This window comes from Poecilia reticulata, chromosome 5, assembly GCF_904066995.2.
Source record: "Poecilia reticulata chromosome 5, P_reticulata-male-v2, whole genome shotgun sequence".
NCBI lineage: Eukaryota > Metazoa > Chordata > Actinopteri > Cyprinodontiformes > Poeciliidae > Poecilia > Poecilia reticulata.
In genome coordinates, this window is record NC_088834.1 from 26,071,484 (window position 1) to 26,084,584 (window position 13,101).

At 39.0% G+C, this 13,101-nt stretch overlaps 1 protein-coding gene and 3 non-coding genes across 8 annotated transcripts; 3 read left to right on the plus strand and 1 right to left on the minus strand.

The window, feature by feature from the left end:
• Window positions 1–781: 781 nt before the first annotated feature.
• On the plus strand, window positions 782–13,013 carry stimate (STIM activating enhance). 5 transcript variants are annotated; one of them, XM_017305025.2, is made up of 11 exons: window positions 833–986; window positions 1,319–1,715; window positions 3,219–3,267; window positions 3,341–3,436; window positions 3,546–3,667; window positions 3,910–4,022; window positions 4,393–4,470; window positions 4,558–4,701; window positions 8,284–8,391; window positions 12,003–12,126; window positions 12,700–13,013. In XM_017305025.2, exons 2-11 carry the CDS (start codon window positions 1,529–1,531, stop codon window positions 12,813–12,815), a joined length of 1,137 nt encoding a protein of 378 aa, XP_017160514.2. In that variant the 5' UTR covers window positions 833–986; window positions 1,319–1,528; the 3' UTR covers window positions 12,816–13,013. The 5 variants fall into 5 exon arrangements, with proteins under 5 accessions (XP_008407815.1, XP_017160514.2, XP_008407814.1 ...); XM_008409593.3 differs by lacking the exons at window positions 12,003–12,126; window positions 12,700–13,013 and having other exon boundaries at window positions 782–986; window positions 1,323–1,715; window positions 8,284–10,202; XM_008409592.2 differs by lacking the exons at window positions 833–986; window positions 12,003–12,126; window positions 12,700–13,013 and adding an exon at window positions 993–1,159 and having other exon boundaries at window positions 8,284–10,202.
• Window positions 5,165–5,237, plus strand: trnar-acg (transfer RNA arginine (anticodon ACG)). Its single transcript has one exon. It is a non-coding gene; the product is annotated as a tRNA-Arg (tRNA).
• trnar-acg (transfer RNA arginine (anticodon ACG)) lies at window positions 5,581–5,653 on the plus strand. The gene has a single exon. It is a non-coding gene; the product is annotated as a tRNA-Arg (tRNA).
• trnae-cuc (transfer RNA glutamic acid (anticodon CUC)) lies at window positions 12,479–12,550 on the minus strand. Its single transcript has one exon. It is a non-coding gene; the product is annotated as a tRNA-Glu (tRNA).
• Window positions 13,014–13,101: the final 88 nt, after the last annotated feature.

Sequence of the window (13,101 nt, forward strand, 5' to 3'; positions counted from 1 at the left end):
CATCACTTTGGTAGCAAAAAAAAAAACGTTTTTAAAAACACAACAATTAAAAAAAAGTAATCAAAACCTATCAAAATTGGCGTTTATTTTCTTATTCTTCCATGTTTATGTGACGGGAGAGGAAAATATCTGGTACAACAAGAGAAGCAACAGCGCCTCCTACAGTCAATTTTATTTACAAAAACAAATTAACTACATTTCAGCATATCTCATTTTGACCTTTTACTAAAACCTCTCCCCACAAAATACTGCTAATACAATATGATTATTTGATTTCTATAAAATAAAAATAATCACTTCTGTTCTCATTTTTGATGCGCACAACAGTAAAGATGCTTCAAGTAATCAAAACATACACATGATATACATACATCATATTATAAATGCTTTTAACGTGTATAGATTTTGCATATATATATATATATATATATATATATATATATATATATATATATATATATATATATATATGCAAAATCTATAATTAATGAAAAGTGGAAATTAATATTTCATACACGTTAAAAGCATTTATAATATGATGTATGTATATCATGTGTATGTTTTGATTATTTGAAGCATCTTTACTGTTGCATCTTTACTGTTGTGCGCATCAAAAATGAGAATATATATATATATATAAAGTTTTTTTTTTTTAATGAACTTTTATTTATTTGGTCGTCCAAGAAGTTCGTGTCTATTTTAGTCATCTCACATGTACAATTATTTATTTCACTATTTACTGGACTGTGGCCATCTCACTTCAAGCTCTACTGCAGTTGCCAACACAAATGACCCACAGCCATACTCTGTGGCACATTTCCCAGCATGCAGCTCGTGTGGCTCAGGTCACGTGACACCGCCTGTCAACAGGAGCGGACGCTGCTGGGCAGGGAAGCAGCTGGATGTGTCCGAGCCATTATTTTCCATTTATAAAAGTCTCTTTTTCACGGACTTCTCTGAGCGCCATGACAAGTTCCGCGTTTGACGTAAGAGAAAGTTCAACTTCGCTAGCTTAGCATTAGCTCAATTTAAATGATAGTGTGGATAGACGCTAACGGTGTAAGTGCTAATAGCAGTAGCGGGACCGCCTTTGACTCCGAACGGGAATTTTTTCTTTTTTTCCCCCACTTAGTGCTGTCTGACCTACGACGTGACTCAGGTTAGAGGGGCTATAACTCCGGGTTTTATTAGCTACATGGCACACATTTAGCCACCAGTGTCCGTTTCGACGCAGGTTGAGGAAACAAACATGTTGTGTCCTGCACAGTCCTCCCGAAGCATCTGTTATGGCTTTCTAATGTTGCAACTTCTTGTTCAGACAGCTTCACCTCTCGAATGACCGAGCAGCTATGGCCGGGCGGTACGGAGCAGGAGAATGAGTGCAAGGCTTCGAAGAGGATGCGACCGTCTTTCAGCGAGGACTGCCCAGCTTGACATACCCGCCAGCTGACAGTTACCGGGCAGAGACCTGGCTCCCGGTAGGGAGAGTCAATTCATTGAGTAGAGCGGACCGGATAACTCTGCTGCAATGGCTGCTGTGAGCGGAGGAAACACGCTGGCAGCGGGTCCGGGAGGCGCGGTCTCTGCGGCCAACGCGTCCTCCAGCCCGGCCCCGGGGGAGAAAACTCGGCACTGCGAGAACGGCGACCTGATGGACTCCTTCGGGATCTTCCTGCAGGGCCTCCTGGCCGTGATGGCTTTCAGCACGCTCATGTGTGAGTATCATCCAAGAGGCTGCTGCGTGTCGGATATCCGACACCGGGCTGCTGGAGGAAGCCGCCTTTATCCAATCGCACCACTGGATTAACCCAATGCTGTATTGATCTCAGCTGGCAGGCAGTATGAACACGGGCTCCCCAAAGGAGAGTCTCAAACGAAATCAAAGCATCCCCACTTCACTGTAACACCTCACCTCGCTCATGGTTTCTGTGTAGACGCCAATTTTCTTCATTTATCGAGGCATATTTTACTACAAATATGCTGAGCGAGCCAAGAAAAGTTGAAGCTGGCTAAATCTCGGCACTTTGCTCCAGACAATTCTTGTTACATGACTTGAGGAAAGGAGTTATTTGTCTTGATTAAATAGTGACTTACAAGATATATGCACCTTCCCCCCTCCTAGATTTTGTCACTTGACCTTGAATTTTTATGCATTTCACTAGGATGTTATGTGGTTCACCAACTATAAGTAGTGCATAATTGTAAAGTAGAAGGAAAATGCCACATTAAGATAAAGTTATATCAACTGGAATTACAATAACTTAACAGTGCGATACTAGCCACAATATACATTACAGTTCCTCTGCTAGCTTTTTTTGTACCAGATTTGTTCTGAAATATATTATTGGTTATTTCAGAAACTCATCACTAAAAACTCTCTTTGTGAAATGAAGAGACGTTACATCTGGAGAACACAGATGCTGTTTTCAACTCTTTGTATTCTGATGAGTTAGCATAAATTCTTAAACTTGACACTGGAAGAAATACAATCTGTTAAGTAAAAAAAAAAAAAGAACTGAGCTGTTTTTTGTTGTTGTTTTTTTTTCAGTTTTGTGCATGAGGCAGGTGATTTGGGCAGAAGGAGAAGTCTAGACTTCTGCTTGCGTTCACAACACATCCGGCTGCACATTGCAGGGTGTGTTTGGTCTGAAGTCACTGTTGGCATCACAAATCGAGGTCATCTTTGCAGTTTCTTCACACTAAAAATACACCATTAAGCCCTGGTTATAGATTTTCAAAACCTTTTGTGAGATTGCTACTTTGTATTCAGTTTGGGATTTACAACTTTTTTTTTTCTTTTTCTTTTTTTTTACTATTTGTCCTCAGAGACAAACAAAACAGTTCTGCAAAACAAGTGGCTATTGTGAAGAGAGGGAGGAGCTTGACTTGTGTTGGATGTCTCGTTGGTATTGGTAGCAAGCCTGTTTGCACAACTCCCCTCCTCATTTGCTTTAAAACATTATAATCTTGTTTTGTCTCTCCATAATCAGCTGCTGTTTATTCTACTATAGACTATCATAGGGATTTATACAAGTGTTTTTGGTTTGCTTATGCTTTTTTAAAGATTTCAGGAACCAGTCTGTTCCCTTTTTTTTTTGACCTGATAGACACATATTTCTCCCTTTCAGTTCACAAAGCATAAAAGCTGAAAATAGTTGATTAAAAAAAAAAAATCCTTAAAAATAACCACTATCTGTGTGGCGCTCTGTTCTTTACAGTAAAACGCTTCAGGGAGCCCAAACATGAAAGGAGACCCTGGAAGATTTGGTAAGTCAAGTGAGCTGATTAACGCTAATGTTTTTTTGCGAACCCTGGAACTAACTCGGCCATCTTTATTCAGGTTCCTGGACACCTCAAAGCAAGCAATTGGGATGCTCTTCATCCACTTTGCTAACGTGTATTTGTCAGACCTTACGGAGGAGGATCCCTGCTCGCTGTGGGTATTTTTCTGGCAATGCATCTCCAAAGAATTTTAAGATTTATAATTTTTACTCCTCTAACTCTGCAAGGTTTTTAATATGTTTTCCCTTTGTCTTCTTTTCCAGATACCTCATTAACTTCTTGTTGGATGCCTCTCTGGGCATGTTGCTCATATATGCAGGCGTGAAGGCTGTCAGTGCTGTTGTTGAATGGAGGCAGTGGGATTCTCTGCGTTTTGGTGAATATGGTGAGGCCAATGTGTGTGTTTTATCAGTCTGTTAAGAGTAGAAGGCTTGTTCTATGCCTCTTACGTCCACTAGAGGGCAGTAGGCGCTTGCGTTCTCAAACTAAATTTAACTTTCCAAAGAGTTTATGCATCAGAAAGTAAACACTGGCTTGCTGCACGTTATTTTTTTTTACTAAATATGAATAAAATTCCTTTTTTAAAATCTTTTAATTTTGTTATGGTTTGCATTCCTGTCTGTGTAGGAGAGCCAGTGCAGTGCACCGCATGGTTGGGCCAATGCATCCTCTACATTCTCATCGTGATGGTCGAGAAAATTCTCATGATGTTGTTCCTACTTATTCCCCAGTGGAAGAAGGTAAAAAAAATTACCTTTTTATTTTTTCCACACCTATTCCTACATGTTAGGGTAATGTTTTTACAAGAGAACAACAAACTTAATTTTTTCATTGTGATTTTTGTGATAAACCAACACAAGGCAGTGGATTATTGTGTATTAATAAGAAAATGATGTAAGGGGTTCAACATTCTTTTGAGTTTGATTCCTCTAAATAGTTGCAAACAATTGTCTTCAGAAATCACTTAATAGTATTTTATTTCTGGCATATTTGGCCTGTTTAAAGGGAAAGATAACCCTGTTAACAGTTTGACATAAACCATAATGGAGATGCAGCGAGGTGGTTCTATGCAGCATTATGACCGTGTGTTTTACTGTGCTTTTGTCCCAGCTGGCTCTCCTTAATCCCATAAAGAATCCTGACCTGGAGCTGGCCATTGTCATGCTCATCGTTCCATTCTTCGTCAATGTAAGTCCAATGACGCTTGTAAAGTCACACAACCTCAGTCGGTTCATGCAGGTAACACTTTGTTGTTGGGTGCATTGTTTGGTTTAGGCCCTCATGTTTTGGGTGGTTGATAATTTCCTAATGAAGAAGCACAGGACAAAAGCAAAGCTAGAGGAGAGGGAAGAGGACTTGCGTGGGAACAGCAAAGTTCGCTACAGACGAGCGCTTTCTCACGATGACTCAGAATCAGAGGTAAGACTGAAATGGGAAGTTATAACCAACCTCTTAAAAACAAAAGTACCTCTCCTTTTCCAACTTACAAGAACCCTTTAAACCATTCAGGTTTTAGGGTTTCCTGACTATTTTTGTTCAGTCCCTGCAGATTATAGAAAAGTCTTTATGGCTAACTGTGCTATAATGTCTGGAGTTTGGATCATGCCTTGTAAGAACTTCAGATTTTATGTGTGATTTGTTTTCTTAAAAAGAGTAATTCCTCTCCTTTTTCACTTTATTATAAAACAGTTTCAGTTTACAAAGTAGCACTTGCCTGAAGCAGCACAAACAAAAGCCAGCTTTGTGGGGGGTTTTCACTTCCTTGCCTCTGTGCTGCTGCTGCCCTCGGAGCAAGACTTTGAGTGCAAATGTGGGGGGTGGGTCATGGGCTGTGCTGGCACAGATGAGCTGTGAAGGAAGCTTTGCTCTGTCTGTGTTGTGAGGGCCAGTGGCGCAATGGATAACGCGTCTGACTACGGATCAGAAGATTCTAGGTTCGACTCCTGGCTGGCTCGACTCTTTTCCTTGTTGCTATTTTTAGTAATTTGAGCCTTAATCTGTACATATGTAAAATATCTTTGCCTTATAAACTTTGTATTAAAATATAGAGATTGTAAGGCCAAATTATTTTTTATCATTGTGCTGTGGTATTTGAACAGAAATTTCAAATACTTGAATATTTGAAATTTCCTTTGTTTCTGTATGCAGTGAACTACATACAGCCCTCAATTGTGCTAATAGAAAGAGCGAGATGCTCTACACTCAGTGATTGATTTAGGGATCTATTACTCACCTTCAGAAAGCCATTCTTAACTAGTGTTTTGTTTTAGATTGGGTGGGGGTTCAGTTGTTCTCAATGGGCCAGTGGCGCAATGGATAACGCGTCTGACTACGGATCAGAAGATTCTAGGTTCGACTCCTGGCTGGCTCGATTCTTTTCCTTTTTCCACCATGTTATTCAGGTGAATTGTAGCACCATGTGCTTCTGAATATGAACATCTAAAAGAAAAAGATGGCTCTTTAATATTGTACTGTGTTCAAGTAACTCTTTATAGTATGATAAGGAATAGAAATGTTCTATGTTTTCCAAATGTGGGGAAATTCAGCAGCAGTGGCTTTCATTTGGGTGTTAACTACTTCTAAAAGCTGCCCAAGTGTTTAAAATAAAACACCCAGCTGTTTCTTGGCAATAAGTTAATGGTTTTTGGTGTCTGGAAAAATGAGTAGTTTCAAAAATCTCCTGATTGTTTTAGTCACATTTGTGGGGCCTGCGCTGTTACCTAGCAACCCCAGGCAAGCCTTTCCCCTCACATAGAAACCCTAACCCCGTTACCTGGCAACCAAAGCAGAGCTCCAGCATGTTTGGTCAGCTGTATGCAGCCGAAGGACTGTGCAACTGAGTCGGATCATTCTAAAAAATTTACTAAATGTATATTTAGGCATTTGAAAAAAAAAAAGATTTAGTAGTCGAGTATTACGGGATTAGTCAGTATTAGGAATGTTATTGGGTTGTGCATATTTTTTATTTGTTATAAGGCTTATGAGATGAAAACATAATGACATTTCCTTGATTAATAATTAAACTCGGGGATGAGGGCTCAAAATCCAAACCTGTGGATTACCAGGGACAGTGAGTGTAATGGAAGTCAGCACTGAGGTTTGATGTGGGATCTCTGAACTCAAATCAGTTTTTTACATTTTTGGCATCACCACTGTTTTATGTCAAAAAATGTACACACTTTAATAATGTCAAAGGGAAATTAAATGCTCTTATTACTCATATTATTCAAGGCTCTTAAGAGTTGTTGTAGACAGTGATGGTTATAGGCAGGAAGGATCTCCTGTATCAGTCTGTATTACAGCGAATTTGAAGAGGCCCCTGAGTGAAGACACTGTTTTTCTATGACCGTCTCAAGAATAGGATGCTCAGGATTGTTCATAATTTTCTAGATTTTTTTCATAAAATCAAAAAAAGTGATTTTAATCACCAGAGCCATCTCCAGAACAGAACCAGCACTTCTGTATCAGGTTGTCGAGCCTTTTTAGATCCCTGGTTCTGATGCTGCTGCCCCAACAGACGACTGCAGAAGAGATGACGATCTCAACAACAGACTTCCTCAAGAAGTACAGCCTACACTGTCCCTTGTGTAGAAGACGTTGAAGACATTGGTAGTTTTTTCTATTCTGATAGTAAACTACGGTTATTTAGCCTCTAGCAAATGTGTTTGGGTGAGGTTGTATCATGTTCTTTCTGAATGCCTTTTACAGACTCTGCCACTTGGGGGCTGTCTGAAGAAATAAAATCCAACTCTTTTACACATATCTTGTTTCTGTTGTTGGAACAAATTTATCAGATATGATGAATTTGTTCTCTGTCTCTCTTTCTCTGTCTCTCTCTCTCTGTCCCTCTTTGTCTCTCTCACATATATATATATATTGAAACCAGATAATAAAAACAACTAGCTAGCAGCAGTGTTATTTATTTTTTATCTTTGCTGCTTTTGTTCTTAGTTTTTCTGTGTTCTTTTTTTGTGATTTAAAATTGGATGTCAGCCCCTCTCAGCTTGCTGAAATTTATGACCAGTGAACTTTTGACCTATGCATGTCATGTCCAAAGGCTAGACCTGGGGTCAGCAACCTCTCTATCCCTATGAGACATTTTTTGCCTTGAATCCAGACAAACAAAATGTTTTTATAGCTTTAAAACCTTCATAAGTCAAAATGAGCGAAAATAACATTTTTGTTCTTTATTTTAAAAATCCTAATTATACAGTAAAGCTTTGTTTTTTAGGTTTAATGCATATTTTTTGCACAAACCATACCAAAAAAGTATGTAGTTTGCAACCCATTAACAAAAACAAAACACCACTAGCATCATTACTTGTGAAACTGTTACTTATATATTGCATGGAAATACCTAGAAAAACTGCCGAAGCTAGTCTTTTTTTAATTATTATTATTATCATTATTTACCTTCACATTTTTAAGTATTACTTGATTCTTTAAAATCTTTGGACAAAATTATTAAAAGCCACATTCTAAGGAACTGAATGCAGCTCCAGAGCCACAGGTTGCAATGATTCTTGTTAGCTTTGTGAAAAACTGCTTAGAATCTCATCTGCACTGGTTGACTGGTTAAATCTTTAACTTTCTAATGGTGCGTTCACACCAAACGCGTTTTGAGAATCAGGTGCAACTGGTTTACATTCAAAGTCTATGTGGAGGCGCATCGAGGGCACATTGCGATTCGAACCGTTTGGAGCATTTTGAGCTGGAAAATAGGTCGGCAACGGAAAACAACAGCTGGAGCGATTCTGACACACCTCCACATACTTTGAATGTAAACCAGACGCGACTGATGCTCAAAATGCATTTGGTGTGAACGTGCCATCAGCGTGTGCATTCAAAGTGCACACACGTCGGACTTGAAGCGTCGTTTTTGACGCGTTTAAGTTCGTGTTTGGTGTTGCCACAAGAAACCACTAGAAACCCAGTCCGGTATATTCAGATTTGGAATTGTCTTAAAACTTTTTTAACCTACCTTTTCTTGATGTTCCACAGATCCTGTTCTCAGCAGACGATGAGATGGACGAGTCGGATGAAGACGACGTCCGTCGACTCACCGGTCTGAAGACGGTGAAAAAGAAAAAGCTTCGAATGGGGATTCCCGTTTGATGAGCTCGGCCACCTTTATGTCTAAAAGCTGTTCTCTTTAAGTCCGCCTACATTTCTGTACCTCCTCTAACCACAACAGCTTTTGGTTCTCTTCAAAGACGACACTGTACTTAGAGTTTCCTTCCCTGATCGTTCCCAGAGGATTGGTACGCAAAAAAGATAAATGTTTCTGACTTGGGATGCCGAAACACACTTTTTTTTTTTTTTCTCGCAGGTGTACCTTTGGATAATTGCTGCATGTCGACTTTGCACTTTGAGAGAACTGTTGTTTGTAGATGGATCAGAAAAAGAAACCGTTCCAGAACAAAGTGCTAATATTTGCGTAATGGGAGACAAATGACACTAATTTCCTGACTGGACTCGTGCGTCTCGGATCATTTCAGTTGGTGGCCTCGAGAAACAGATATGCAAACTAACCAATCTGTGATATCATTTACATTTCCTTCCTTAACGTGTTCCTTACATATTTGAAGCTCTGATGCGACCTTCACTTCAGCTTCGGCCTTTCGTGTATTAGTACCATCATGGTCTGCAGAGTATAAACCATACTTGTGAGGGAAGGTGTGGACATTCTTTCTCCCTTCCAGCACAGTAACAAACTTAATCACTGTACACCTTCTGTGTGATCTTACTTTTGTCAAAGGGAGTTTGTTAATTCACGGGAGTCTAACAAACAACTGTGAAGAGCTTTCTAGTGTCGACTCAGTCTGTCAGACATTTCATGAAGCACTCATTTGTTTGGGTTTGTTGTGAGTTTTGTTCCTTTGTGTTTATGAATTTTTGTTTGTTGGTTTGTCTTTTGGTTTAATTTTTCAATTTGTATTTTCTTGGGCCAAAAAGATGACTCTGCTTGCCTCCAAAGTGTTTTTCATTCCTGCAGAGAGACTTTATAGAGGAGCTGGTTTTTTTGCACATGTTCATAACTTCTTTTTTTCTTTTTCCTTGTCTTTGTTTTGTCCTTTGTTGTGTGGAGTTTGTATGGACTGCAGGTCAGTTCCCTCCTTTACCAATTCGTAGTCGGGTTTCTGACCCGCTCCTTGCCCCTTTGTCCCTTCCAAAACCTATTACACCCATGTACTTATGCGGTTGGTGCATCAAGTAGGATTTTTTTGTGTGTGTTTGTTTTGTCGTTGTCAGGTATTTTTAAAGATGTGGAGTTTGTTAAGATGGTTTGAGGTCCTCTATTCTTTTGATGATGTTTATTCTGATCTTTGTTTGGGCAAATTGACGGGCAAATTTGAGCCTGCGTTTTTCTCTTGCAAAACATGTAGAAACTTTGAACTAAGAGCAACCTCCTGGCGTTACATATGTATCAAAGTTGTGTAACCATACTTTCTCATATTGGACTAAATATATAAAGCAGAAAATTACTTAAAATCATCTGTTGCAAAAGCAGACACAAAGCGTTTGTATTTCGTGTGCGAATTAATGGCAACTTTTTTGGGGGGGGGGGTACAAAACTGCACAAGTACGAAATGACGAAGGAGGCAAAGTGACCTGCACCTGTTAGTACTTTTTATGTATTTTTTTTGCCTGCAAACGGAGCTTCAGATCTTCAAGCAAGAAGCAACACCTGGCGAGCTCTGATGTTCAGAATGTGACTTACTCTGACCTCTAAACTGTAAATGATGTGTGGCCCAGACAGCTGAGAGAAAGGTGTGTGTGTGTGTGCTTGCTTGCGTGCGCATGTGTGTGTGTGGACGGTGGTGTATATATTCAAATATACCTGCAACTTCAAGCGTGCGATGAAATGACCTCTGGTTCTCATTAACGGTAAACTAAGTTACATAAACTGTGAAGACTTCTTTGCTTGTCATGTTTTCATTAATTTACTTTGGCACGATGGCATGAAGAGACTAATTTGAAGGACAAAGAACTCCCATGATATTTTCAATGCTTAAATCATTAGACAATTAAAGAACAAGTGATTTATCATAAAGAAAATAAAGGCAGTGAATTTAGTTATTCCTCTACTTTAAGATATTGGTCTTTTTTATTTTATATTATTGCCATAAGGTTTTTATGTTTAATAACCAAAAAGCACTTTGATATCTATTCCTGACGTTGTAAAATGTGATGAAGTTATTACTTGCATCTCCCCAGCCTTTTCCAAATATTAAATATACAGCTGAGATAAACATGGTTATTTGTAACTTAAAGAGACTAAATGGGAATAAAAAGGATGCATTACAGCTAACTATAGAGTGTTGATAGGGGCTGGGAGTCTCTACTAACTATAACACTAAATATATCTGGTGCTTCCATATTGGATTTCACTACTTTAATATTTAATCTCTCAGGTTTTCACTGAGATTTGTACCATTTGCGATTTTCTCTCCCCAGTATGGATGCAAGTTATCTAATAATATAAGATGTAAAGATGTGAGTCAGCGTACATGTTGAGAGATGTAGCATCATGTATGATCTGCTGATGTTTATTATTTATTTACTTATTTTTACATGTTTATCCAAGCAAAAGCCCAATGAAGGAGAAGCCTCACCTTTTAGGTACTACATAAATAAACGAAATGGATATAAATATAAGTAATGATTTTAAAAAATTAGTTGAGAAAAAAATTTAACTCTTTATTTAATCCAGACCTACTGTGTGACATGTCGCCACCTTTCTAACAACAAAAAAGAAGGCCTGTCATTTTTTGCTAAAAGTAATTTTTGTTAACAAAATGAAAAAGATATCACCCCCTTTCTATTGCCGAAAAATGATTGCATGAATGAAAACAAAAAAATCACCTTTGGCAAAAAATGACTTAAGCCATTATTTTCGGAAGGTGACGATGTGAATGTGCTCATTTTCTGTTCTGTGTCACATTGCCGCATCAAGAGTGTAACTTAAAAAAAGCAGTGAGTCAGTTTGCCCACCATCAAATGGGCGACACCTTTATACCATAAAATACTGACTAGAGTAATGACTAATATTATTTGAACTGTTTGCTCAGACATTTTCCTGTTTTAGCTTTGATTTACACAATCATTAAAACCTGTTTCATACGTACAAATAACGTTAGGAAAACTATATCCTCGCCGCCTGTAAATGTAATCTGAAAGCTGGGAAATTTTTCCTTAAAACTATTCAATAGTTAAGCCCCCATTTTGTTGGTTCCTGTGTCAACCATCTGGGCGTGTTTTTCACAAACTCCCACACCCAAAATGGAATTAATCATGGATCAAGTTGTGGGAATCCCTCTGAAGCAAGGAAGTGATCCTGGGCGGCGGTGAATCCTCTTCGTTTTTTTCTTTTCCGTTCCAGTCCCATCTCGAATAATCAGCTGTCGGCCTGTGAGCCTTTTGGGAGACCCGTTCCAGCTGTACCATCCGTCACGTCACTCCTAATAATACACACTGACAACAATGTTTGGAGGGTCTGCCTGACTCACGGGGTGAGGACCAGGACTATATATAATGTCAGGCTTGCTAGCAGAGAAGGCACACACACAGCAAAACAACAATCAGCCCATCAGAACAAACTCTTGAAGCAGTAATAACCATGTCACAGGTAGGTTATGTCAGATGTTTTGATTTTTTTTTTGCAGGCTCTTGCTTCCCTACAGAATTCAACATTACGTTCTTGTTGTTGTGCTATTTAGTCAGGCGAGGTGAAAAAGAAGAAGCGGCCACCGATGAAGGAGGAGGACTTGAAAGGAGCTCGCAATAAACTGGGCCTGAAGGGCGAGGTCAAAAGTAAGACCTATGAGGTCATGGTGGAGTGTGGTAAGTACCGTCTTTCAATAAAGTAGTTTCATTCTGACACTGAAACATCAAGAAATTTGTGCAGTCTTTTAAAAAAAACTTCAAAAAAAAACTATTCCTCTCTTAGACAAGGGCTTGGTCCAAAAAGTGTACGATGTTTGTTTTATACAAAGTTTGCCTGTAGAGCTTAAAGATCAAGACAAGGCAGTGAGAAATGAGCAGTATGAAACATTAACTTGTGAAAGTGGAAAACTGGAAATAAGATACTTTAGATAGATTAATTATTCGTGTATGCCTGACTGTCGTTAAACTGAGAATATCCACATACATTTGTCAGAGTAAAACTAACAAAATGAAAAAGAAAAAAAACTAGTTCCCTGACCGGGAATCGAACCCGGGCCGCGGCGGTGAGAGCGCCGAATCCTAACCACTAGACCACCAGGGAGATGTGGCAATAGAATAACTACATCAAATATGAGTGAAACAGTAGCACTTTCGTTTTATTTTCTATAGTCGTCATAGTGTTTAATTGCGGCGGGCAGTCGCTTGGTATAGGTACTAGTTTTTTAATAATGTCTGTTTTCCTGTGTTCAGAGCGTATGGGGAAGGTGGCTCCATCTGTGTTCAGCGGCGTGAGGACGGGCACAGAGACAGTTCTTACTCAGCCTGCTGCTCCGAAGGATTCTTCAGCCAGTGTGTTCGGCAAATAGTCACCGAAGTAAAAAAAAATGTCGCTTTCACAGTCATTAACTGGACGGTGATAAATGTAAAGTGTATATTTTTGAAGCTTAAGGGGGGCGAATAAGCTAGTTTTGCTCTGACATTGTATTTTGATGTGGATGTTTGTTACGCTGTACTTTTTTGTATTTGCCCATCTGTTCAAATAAATATTCTTTCCTGTGTTTAAACGTATTGAAAACGTTCGAATTTCCAAAAATATTTGTGACTGTTATGTGCTTTTTCAAAAAATTTCCTCAAAAATTTTAATAACTGTTA